The sequence below is a fragment of the Triticum dicoccoides genome, chromosome 4B, assembly GCF_002162155.2.
Source record: "Triticum dicoccoides isolate Atlit2015 ecotype Zavitan chromosome 4B, WEW_v2.0, whole genome shotgun sequence".
NCBI lineage: Eukaryota > Viridiplantae > Streptophyta > Magnoliopsida > Poales > Poaceae > Triticum > Triticum dicoccoides.
The window spans coordinates 673,906,425-673,917,399 of record NC_041387.1 but is presented as its reverse complement, the minus strand read 5'-3'; the positions used below and the strand labels follow the sequence as shown (position 1 = coordinate 673,917,399).

The following is a 10,975-nucleotide window of genomic DNA, read 5'->3' as shown; positions in this document are numbered from 1 at the left end:
CCACCGCCGCCACGCATCTGCCGCCCGCCCGCCCGTCGCCGCTCCACCCCCTCCCCTCCCTTCCTCGCGCCTTGCCTCCACCCCAGCCTCGGTCGGCGGCGCGTTGCCTCCACGAACCGGGCAGGGCCCCGCCTCGGCCCCTCCCCGAGCACGCCTGGCCACGGCTCCGGCCAGCGGCCCGTGTCCCTGCCCGGCCGGCCCTGGGCTAGCTCCGGTCGGCGGCGGGCTCTGCTTCTCCGGCCGACCACGACCAGCCCCGTCCCTCCCGGCCCCTCCATCGCCGTGATGCTCCTCTGCCCGGTGAGCTATGCTCTTTTTTTTCATTTTTCCTACTATGACATTCATAGTTTCATATTAATTTGCTGCAAATAACTACTATGTATGGACATGTGTAACTTATCTTCATAAAGACAAGTGATGTAATTGTTAGCATTGTTCCCTTCTAGATTTTATGTCCATAAGCCTAATATTTGTACCAATATGATATGTAATGGATTATGACAATATATGCATGTGAGATTAATGGATGGTGTATTCGGCCACTAAGTCTATTCACATATGCATGCAAAACAAATTTTTGAGTTGCTGTTTGTGTCATGTTCTTTGAGTTGTTGACGTCTAGAGATGGCATGGATAGGAGGTGAAGTTGTGTCTAAATCCTTGCTACGTGACATTTAGTTTCTAAAATAGTTGTGTGAGATGTGCTCCAAAATTGACATATGATGAGTGGTTATTTAATCATGATGATCTTGCTAAAAAAATTGAAGGACAAAATTTTACACTTGACGAAATATGATTTTTTTTCATAGTTTAAACTGTCAATGCTTAACCTATTTTTTTGCACTTGGGCGAATTAACAGGATTTGTGGTGTTCCATCTTCGTGGAGTGACCGTCGACGTTGGAGGTGTTTGTCCACGATCGTCCCTCCTTTGATTGACTACATCCTCTACATCGGAGGGTGAGCAACAATTCCATGACCTCGTCGACTTTTTTTCCATGTCACTAGATTGAATTTTCACATCAAGTCGCGTAACCTAGGTCTCCCGTCCGAAAGGGTTGCATCGATAAATATGCATTCAATTGCATATTTATCACCGCAGCTCTTTCGGATTGTCCAGCGCTTTCCACGGACATCCCGAGGATGTATAGATTGGGTACGTTGTTCATGCTCTACCCCGTTCCGAGACAGGATTTCGGCGGCGCCTCCCTGTTGTTCTCCGGATGCACATTCTCTCGACATTTTGCCGAGACGTGTATTTGGAGAACAACGGGGAGGTGCTGCCGAAATTTTGTCTCGGAATGGGGTAGAGCATGGACCGTACTCAATCTACACATTCTCGGGTGGGATTAGGACCCATCTTTACCTATTAGAGATGTAGGTGGATTACTCGTCAACCTTGTAAAAAATAAAATATTGATGTTGGTAATTTAAATGAATCCTTAATTTTGTTGTGTGGCTTCCAATAAAGCAGAGATGGCAGATAATCAGTGGATGTATAGTGGGTTTATCCGTCGGAATCAAGTAACAACAGAGTGGGTCGAGAAAACTGATGTGTTTTTAAAAGAGATATTCCGTAGTCCAATGAGGATGGTGCCAGAATGCCCGTGTGCCAGATGTGGGAGACGTATCCGCAGAGATAAGAGTGAGATGACTAAGCACCTTCGCACGCATTGATTTATGCCCAACTTCAATATGCCGATAAACTTTGCCCAGCGGGACCGTGGTAGAGAGGATGTGATACGACAACGCGTCGCTGGTTATGAGGACGATGGGGTTAGAGACATGCTAGATGATGTCTTTGCTGCACAGCCGACACCTCCGTCACATTCAGCGAATGAACCGGAGGAGCCGGAGGAAACCGCAAAGGCCTTCCTGGAAATCTTGGCCTCGTCAAAGAAACCTCTCTATGAGGGTGCCAAGCTGTCTGTGCTGGATGCCATCTCACAACTGATGGCAGTGAAGGCTGAGTACGGCTGTAGCCGAGGTTGCTTCGAAGCATTTCTGGGAGTATGGGCTAACAGCCTGCCCGAGGGCCATGAACTGCCGAAAACCATGTACGGTACGAAGAAAATCATGAAGGCGCTCTCCATGGACTATGAGAAAATACATGTTTGTCCAAAGAATTGCCTTTTGTTTAGGCATGAGTATGCGGATGACAACTACTGTAGGAAGTGCGGTTCCTCTCGGTATATTGAGGTGGTCGATAAGCATGGTCAGAAGCGGCAGCTAAAAATCCCTGTGAAGGTTCTTCGGTATTTTGATTTTATAAAAAGACTACAGCGCCTTTTCATCACCGAGGAGTCTGCCAAAATGATGAAGTGGCACAAGGAAGGGAAAAGGTACAATCCAAAAAAAATTGTACATACATCAGAAGGTGAAGCATGGAAGTCACTCGATATAAAGTACCCGGAGGAAGCAGCCGAGGCTGGGAATGTCAGAATTGCTATAATAGGTGATGGGTTCAATCCATATGGTATGTCGTCTAATCCATACAGCTGCTGGCCCATATTTGTTATTCCGCTCAATCTCCCTCCCGGCGACATAATGCAACGCAAGACCATGTTCCTGTCGCTTATAATTCCTGGGCCTGAATATCCAGGGAAGAATTTGAGTGTGTTTATGCAGCCGTTGGTGGATGATTTGCACCATTCTTGGTACTTCCCGAGGTTGACATACGACCGACATCTGCAGAAAAATTTCTTGATGAAAGTTTGGCTACAGTATTGCATGCATGACTTTCCCGGCTATGCCCTGTTCTGCGGATGGTGTACAAGTGGAAAGATGCCTTGCCCAGTGTGCATGCAGGCCTTGATTTTCATTTGGATGAAGAAGGGTGGCAAGTATGTTGCCTTTGACCAGCATCGACAATTCCTCCCTCTAGACCATCCTGATAGGGAAGACAAGAAGAACTTCACAAAAGGCAAAGTTGTCCATGAAGTAAATGAGATTCCAACGTTTTCTGGTGCGGATGTGCTTGCTCAGCTCAAAGCTCTTAAGCCTGCCTGTGAAGGGAAAGGCAAAGGCAAAGGCAAAGGCAAAGGCAAAGATAAAGGGGAAAAAATGTTTTGAAGGATATGGTGAGACGCACAACTGGACTCACATTACCCCCTTCACGCAGCTTCCCTATTTTAAGGACCTCAAACTTCCATACAACATCGACGTGATGCACACCAAAAAGAATGTCGGAGAGTCCCTTTTTAACACGATCCTCAACATTCCTGATAAGACAAAGGATAATGTTAATGCTAGAGTCGATCAACAGAATATTTGTGATAGACCACGTCTTCACATGCAACCTCCCACAGGCAGTCAAAAATCTTGGTTCAAGCCAGATGCTGACTTCGTACTTAAAAAGGATCATAAGATGGAGGCATTCAAGTGGCTGAAACACGTCGTGAAGTTCACTGATGGTTATGCGTCGAATATAAGCAAGGGGGTCAATCTTTCAACGGGCAGAGTGACCGGGCTCAAGAGTCATGACTATCATGTATGGATTGAGCGGATTATGCCGGTGATGGTTCTTGGCTATGTTCCCGAGCGTGTCTGGCGTGTGCTTGCAGAGTTAAGCCATTTCTTCCGAACGCTTTGTGCTAAAGAAGTATGTCCTGAGAAGATAAAAGAAATGCATAAGAAGGCGCCAGAGTTGATATGCAAGCTAGAGACGATCTTCCCGCCAGGCTTCTTTACTCCAATGACACATCTCATTTTGCACCTTGCGAACGTGGTATTGTTGGGGGGGCCCTGTGCAGTATCGTTGGCAGTACGGCCCTGAGAGACAGAACAAGCATCTGAGACAGAAATGTGGAAACAAAGCTAAGATTGAAGCTTCCATAGCTGAGGCAGTTATCCTAGAGGAGGTGGCAGACCTCAGGACAGCCTACTATCCGGACCATGTTCCCACGTTGCACAATAAGGTGTCTCGATACAATACAGAAGAACCCAAGTATAAACCCAAGTTGCCTCTATTCACCGGGCAAGGTGGCAGGGCTGGATGCTCGACATCTTATGTCATGCCACGAGATGAGTGGGAGGATGTCATGTTCTATATCTTGCACAACATCAAGGAAGTTGAGGATGAGTGGATGAGGTAATACCTTTGCACCATTCTTTTAGTCAATTCGTTATGTTCACTTTGCCTAGTTCTTATACCGCTTTTCTTATTGTAGTCGATTCGTTGAAGAAGAATGGACAGGAATGCTGCCACCTACTGAAGCGGAGGCACTTGCTCTTCTCCGAAAGGGTGCTGATGGAAGGAAAAATTTCGTTGCGTGGTTCATGGAGAAAGTAATTTTTCACACTTTCAATTAAACTCATGCACCCTATAATTTCAATTAAACTCATGCACCCTATAATTTCAATTGAACTTGTAGGGAAATGATCCGACCGAATCAATGGATGAAGAATTGAGATGGGTTTCCATGGGTTTTGACCCTGTCGTCATGACATGCGAAAAGTATGATGTGAATGGGTATCGCTTCCATACAGAGGAGCACCAGAACAGTCGGCCTGATCCCAAAACCATAAATACCGGAGTCTTCACTGAAGGAGATAATAAAATAGATTACTACGGAAGGGTAGGAAAAATATACGAGCTTACATTCAAACTTGGCCGCGAACACCTAAGTCTCACTGTGTTCAAATGCCGATGGTTCGACCCCAAAAAGGGCCTGAGACATACGCCTTCTGTTGGTTTAGTTGAAGTTAAACCATCAACCGTCTATGCCGGAGCTGATCTCTTTATCGCCGCTACCCAGGCCACACAAGTATATTATCTGCCTTACCCATGCCAGAAAGAGTACCTAAAGGGTTGGGAAGTTGTGTTCAAGGTGTCACCGCATGGTAAGCTACCGGACCCGAACGATGATGACTACTACAACATAAACCCCATGACATACGAGGGACTGTTCTATCAAGAGGAACATGATGACGTGGTCCGAAACAACGAGGATGATGACTTGGGTTATGTTGACCTGGACCCAAACGACGACGACACACGGATTGATGGTGAGGCAGTTGTGAATCAAAGAGACATAATTATGCTTGAAAAGTTAAATGAAGACGCTGACGATGAGGAAGAGCCTCCACCTCCGTCAGACAACGAAGAAGATATGCGTGATAGTGATGATGAGACCGCTCCACAAATAGATTACAATAGTGATGATTCATATGGGTTCTAGAAAATGTAAGTTCTTTTAATGATCATTAAAATAGTATGCTTAATGTGCTCTTCTGGTATTGATGTTTTTCCTGTATGCTTGTTTAATTGATATCCTTACTAATTGTTTATTCTCTTCTCAATGCAAGTTTGCTAATCATGGGCAAGTCCAGCGGTGCCAGTTTCCTCAGTAAATTTAAAGGACTTACTCGGAGTGGACGAGCCCACAAGGTTCCCTCCCGACTACGCGAGGATGACACCTCACAGGGAGGTGGAGGGGTCGGGGGAGGAGACCCTAGAGGAGGAGGCGGTGGGGGGAGAGCCCCTAGAGGAGGAGGAGGTGGGGGAGAGGCAGCCGGGGCAAAAAACTCCCGGCCGTGTCCGAAATAGGAGGGTCTTCTTCGATGCCCTCCCATACAGAGGCACCTTCAGAGTCTGAGGAGGAGGAGTATGTTCCTGATGGCGAGGAGGAGGAGGCCGAGGAGGAGGGTGAGGAGGAGGAGGCCGAGGAGGAGGGTGAGGAGGAGGGCGAGGAGGGTGGAGGGGAGGTTGATCCCGAGTTGTGGGGTGACTTGCCACCGGGTGCTCCGCAGGGGTGGCTGCGTGGTAATGCCGGACTACCTACACCACCTTCTATCGAGGAGCACAAGTGGCTCATTGAACCTGTGGGGACAGAGTAAGTGCCTCTCAATCATATTTTCAACACATGACAACATTTTCTTATTGTACACATGGCAATCATTTGATTCTTTTGCAGAAACTGGATCCTTCGCGGAAATGGCCGTAAACCGAACGGCCTTATCACTATCCTGTTGAAGTACTTTTGGCCTGGCCTATTCTGCCCGCGGCCAGACAGGGACCCGCAGCTGCGGGTTTTGGCCACGAGCTGGGCCCACTACGAGGCTTGCAGCAACGCGGAGTACGGGACGGCCGCTAAGGCCGTGATCACCAAATTTTGGGTAAGTTCTCTTCTGAATCACTTGTCTTCAGTTTCGTTCATAGTTTATCATTGGATCACTCAACTCATGCCTTGTTTGCTTCTGGTTTATGCAGCAACTCTATAGAGTTCTTGACGAGCACAAGGCCAGAGCCGATGTGGTCTTGCTTGCGGCTGCGAAGAAGAAAGCTCGTCAGTTGCAGTACGAGGTGCGCTGGGTTGCCGTCTCGCAGTACTACCACTACTACCTGCACCAAAAGATGACCAAAAATCAAGCGCAGAAGCAGCGACTTACCTTGAACAGGGAGCAGTTCATGATGGTAACTATTACTAACTTTTCATTGTTTCAAGAAGTCAACTCTATGTTTCGTGCTCACATGTCATGCTTCCAAAATTTGCACAGGTTGTTCCTCGTTGGTGCTATGTAAGGCATGACGGATGGGCGAGTTTGGTGGATAGGTGGCTCGGCGCCGATACCGAGTTTGCTGCCAAGAGCATCAAGGGCCGGGCTAACCGTGGAGCCGACGGGACACACAGCCAAGGAAACAGGAACCACTAGAGCTTCAAGGCCATGAAGGTATATCTATGTGCATGATGCATTTTTGTTCTTCTTTACCGTCATGTTGTTATGTATGGCTAACTTCTATTTGACATTGTAGGAGGACAAGTTGAAGAGGCCGCTCTCAGACATGGAGTCGTGGAAGCTGGCCCGCGAGCGGAGTCGTCGCAAGGAGGGCGAGAGCCAATACTACGGCAAGACCGAGGAGCACCTGGGGTCTTACATTCATCACTATCAGGAGTTGCATCCGGATGTTCCTGTTGCCGAGGTCGCCCAGTCTCAGATCGACGACACGGCGGTGGTGGCCATCCAGGGGAAGAAGAATGGCCGGTATCCGTGTTTCGACGGCTTGATCACTCCTTCGATCTCGTACACACAGCTTCGGGCTAGCAACCCGAGCCAGTTAGAGAGTACGGGGCGTTCACAGACTCCTTTAGCCCGCCAGCATGCTGTAAGTACTTCCTCTTTATCTTTTTCTATCTAGCATTCTCAGTTTATTTTCAGCATTGCTCACTTAGAAACAATCTAAATTATGTAGGCATATAAGGAGTTTGTCGAGCATAGGAATCTCGAGGTGCGGGAGTACTTGAAACGAGTGAAGGCAAACGATGATTACAACCGTCAGATGATGACGGTTAGTTCTGTCCTCTTAAAACCAAGCTAAATTTTTGCACTTTCATTCCTTCTGATCTTCTAGTTTGCTTGTTTAACTAACATTCAGGCTATGTTGGCGGCTTGGAGTAACGGCACGGGTCCACCACAAATGGGACCCCCACCACCACTTGCGGGAGAACCCCCACACGTGCCCACGTTCAATGAATGGGTGGCACTAGGCAGTGATGGTCCGGTTAGTATATTTGCCTAACTACTGACAAACTAGTTCTCGTTCATTCAACACTATCATATCATATTTACTGTTAGAATCTTTTCTAAAACATGTAGGGGACCGGTGGCTCGACTCCTGCTCCGTCGACCCCAGTCACTCCGATCTGGCAGAGTGGTGGTGGTCGCGATGGCAGTTTTGGCGGAGGTGGTGGTTTTGGCGGAGGTGGTGGTTTTGGCGGAGGTGGTCTTGCTTGATGATTCCGTGCATGTGGCCGTCGTGCCATGCCTTTCATATTCCTACTTTTATGATGTTTCATGTCTTGCACTACTTTTATGTTCATGAACTTGAGTCGGTGATGATCTTTAGATGATGTGATGAACTTGAGTATGTTTAGATGATGATGGTGAACTTGAGTATGTTCAGATGATGAACTGTCATATTTCTGCATAATTTCATATTGTTCTGTTTTGAAATGCTGTCAAATGAATTGGAAAAGAGAAAACAGGGAAAAAAAACTATGCCTACGGTAAAGCCGTCGGCATATATAAGCCCAGGAGTCACCAGGGCTCGCCACGTGGCGGATCTATGCCGACGGCTTTGCCGTAGGCATAGATGAAAATCTATGCCGACGGCAAAGCCGTAGGCATACCTCTGCTGCCAGGAGTAACCAGAAGATGACACGTGGCAGGGCTATGCCTACAGCAAAGCCGTCGGCATAGATTCATCTATGCCTACGGCTTTGCCGTAGGCATAGCCCTGCCACGTGGCATCGCATGATTCGTCCGCGTTTTTGACGGCGCCGTCCGTTGCCGTCAGACGAAAAAGACTACCGACGGCTATACTATGCCGACGGCTGACGCTAGGCCGTCGGCATAGGCCCCTATGCCGACGGCTTTACTATGCCGACGGTCTGACAAGACTACGCTGACGGCATCTACGCCGACGGGTCTATGCCGACGGCAGCCGTAGGCATAGACCTATGCCGACGGCTTGGGGGCCTATGCCGACGGCCCTTGGCCGTAGGCATAGACCGCGAGTCCGGTAGTGATACCACTGCTCGACAAGGCAAACAGCGTCGTCCCTTGGTGGCAAATGAACAGAACTCCCCTTAAACTAGGGGTAATATATATTCAAATTTAATTGAAAATTTGAAATTTGATCTTTGAACTCTTTTTTTACCTTGTCTATTGTAATTGAACACTAATGAGAGATGTTAAGCAGGCGACGGCTGGGCTGAGACTCATCGGAGATAAGCCATCAGAGCAGATCCTTCAAGCGGTAATTGTTTTACTAATTAGCACTGTAAATATATATGCATCAAGGAGTAATCGAAAGAGCTAGCCTTGGTGTTACCCTCTTCCTTGGTACAATTACAGGTGAGGGATATCGTCCACACCAAGAGCAAATTCCAGTACAACCCAAAGTGGATCAATGTTCGTGAGGGATCTCAAGAAGGGTCTTACATGTGGGTACGTTTTTCAATCAACATTTCTTTTGTCCGTTGTGATTTAATAAAAGCGACATTTTATCAAGAAATGTTTTTGTGTATATCATAAATAGAAAAAAAGACATTTGTTTTTTTTTGTGTCCATATGTATGCAGGTTGCTCTGAACTATCTGCTGGATAGATTGGGAGGAGACTACTCGAAGACCGTTGGCGTGATAGATCTTGGTGGCGGTTCGGTCCAAATGGCGTACGCCGTCTCTCCAAACACCGCAGCGAACGCTCCGGCGACGCCTGATGGCAAGGACCCTTACATCACCAAGGAGTACCTCAAGGGAAAAGACTACAACGTCTATGTGCACAGGTCCATCTCATCATATCAATCATGCATGATTCACCAAGTCAATTAGCTAGACACATTTTTTTTGAAAGAAATTAGCTAGACACATGATGAAAAAAGAGCAATTGTTTAGTTGTTTGCTAATGTTTAATTGATTTTTTTACAGTTACCTGTACTACCGCAACCTGGCTGCTCGTGTGGAGATCCTCAAGGCCAAGTCCGGGCCGTTCAGCTCGTGCATGCTAAGCGGATCCACCGGCAACTACACCTACAACGGCGAGGTCTATGATGCGGCGGCGGCACCGGAAGGGGCACCAAGTGCAGGAAGGAGGTGGCCAAGGCGCTCAAGCTAGACGCGCCGTGCACGAACAAGAACTGCACTTTCGGCGGCGTGTGGGGCGGTGGCGGCGGCGCCGGGCAGGCCACTTTATATGCGGCCTCCTTCTTCTACGGCAAGGCCACCCAGGTCGGGTGGGTGAAGAAAGACGCCCCGAGCGCCAAGTCCAGCCCAGGGGCGTTCAGGGCGGCGGCCAAGAAGATCTGCCCGCTCAGCCTTGAGGAGGCCAAGGCGGCGTATCCCGGGGTGCGCGAGACGCCCTACATCTGCATGGACCTGGTGTACCAGTACACGCTGCTCGTCTACGGCTTCGGGTTGGCGCCGGCGAGGGAGATCACGTTGGTGGAGAAGGTGAAGCACGGTGAGTACTTCATGGAGGCCGCCTGGCCGCTCGGCGAGGCCATCGAGGCCATCGCGCCCAAGAAGCGCATCCAAGTTGTATGATCGTTGCATGATCGCTAGCTTGTACTACGATCCAAGCAGCGCCGTGGCTCAATGCTTTAGCTTCCGTACGTAGTCCTTGTCTCGTGTGGAGAATAATGAGTGAAGGAAACCACCGCTTATCTGTAGTAATGGGAAAACTTTTGACAACACAACTGCGGAAGCAACATTTCCCATTGGGCGATGTTAGGCGCCGGCGCACCGGCCCAAACGGTTCGGCCGGTCCAACACCAGCCACCCGATCCAGCGAGCAACCGTCCGATCTGTGCGTTGACTTCTCTCTCTCCTTCATCCTCTCCGCGCGCAGCGCGAGCGCGGCTCCCTGTCGCCTGGCTGCCCCCTGGCCCGCCGGCCGCTACCCCCTCATCTACAACCCCTCTCTCCGCCACTCCCGTGCTGCTGGATGCCGCACTCGCCGCCGGTCGCCGCCGTCCAGATCCACGCATGCAGCAAAAACTTCGCCTGTGGGTTGCAGCTCCCCCTCGCTGGTGATGGCCGTGGCTCCGGCAACACCAGTCGCCGGTTGCAGCTCCGCTGGATGCAGCTCTTGTTGCCGCCGGTTGCAGCTCGACGTTTGCCGTTGCCGCTGGCATGTGGCTCCCATGGCGCCCGTTGCAGCTTTCTATTGCACGGTCGTAGCAAACGGGGAAAACGGTTGCAGCAAAAAAGTCTGTCACCATCGTCGCCGTTTGTAGCTCATCGTTGCACGTAGCAGCCATTGCGTTCTAGAAAAAGAATGGATGTCGCAAAACGTGTTGTCGGTTGTAGCAAAAAACTACGACGCTTGCCGCAAAATTGTCATCGCCGCCGTCGCGGGTCATAACTCGGTCGTGATGGATGCAGCAAAACGTGATGCCGGATGTAGCAAAAAGTGACGCTAGTTGTAGCAAAACTGCGACGCCGGCTATGTGTTGTAGCAAAACGTGACGACGGT

The 10,975-nt window shown here is 49.3% G+C and overlaps 1 protein-coding gene across 1 annotated transcript in view; it reads left to right on the top strand.

Annotated features, from left to right (window-relative positions):
• LOC119294307 (probable apyrase 3) overlaps positions 1–10,195 on the top strand; it is a 16,348-nt gene extending 6,153 nt beyond the window's left edge. Inside the window, exons 3-7 of the mRNA XM_037572519.1 lie at positions 8,525–8,598; positions 8,701–8,757; positions 8,856–8,948; positions 9,082–9,287; positions 9,430–10,195. Coding sequence (XP_037428416.1) covers positions 8,525–8,598; positions 8,701–8,757; positions 8,856–8,948; positions 9,082–9,287; positions 9,430–9,616 — 617 coding nt within the window. The 3' untranslated portion in view covers positions 9,617–10,195. The remainder of the gene's footprint in view (positions 1–8,524; positions 8,599–8,700; positions 8,758–8,855; positions 8,949–9,081; positions 9,288–9,429) is intronic.
• Positions 10,196–10,975: the final 780 nt, after the last annotated feature.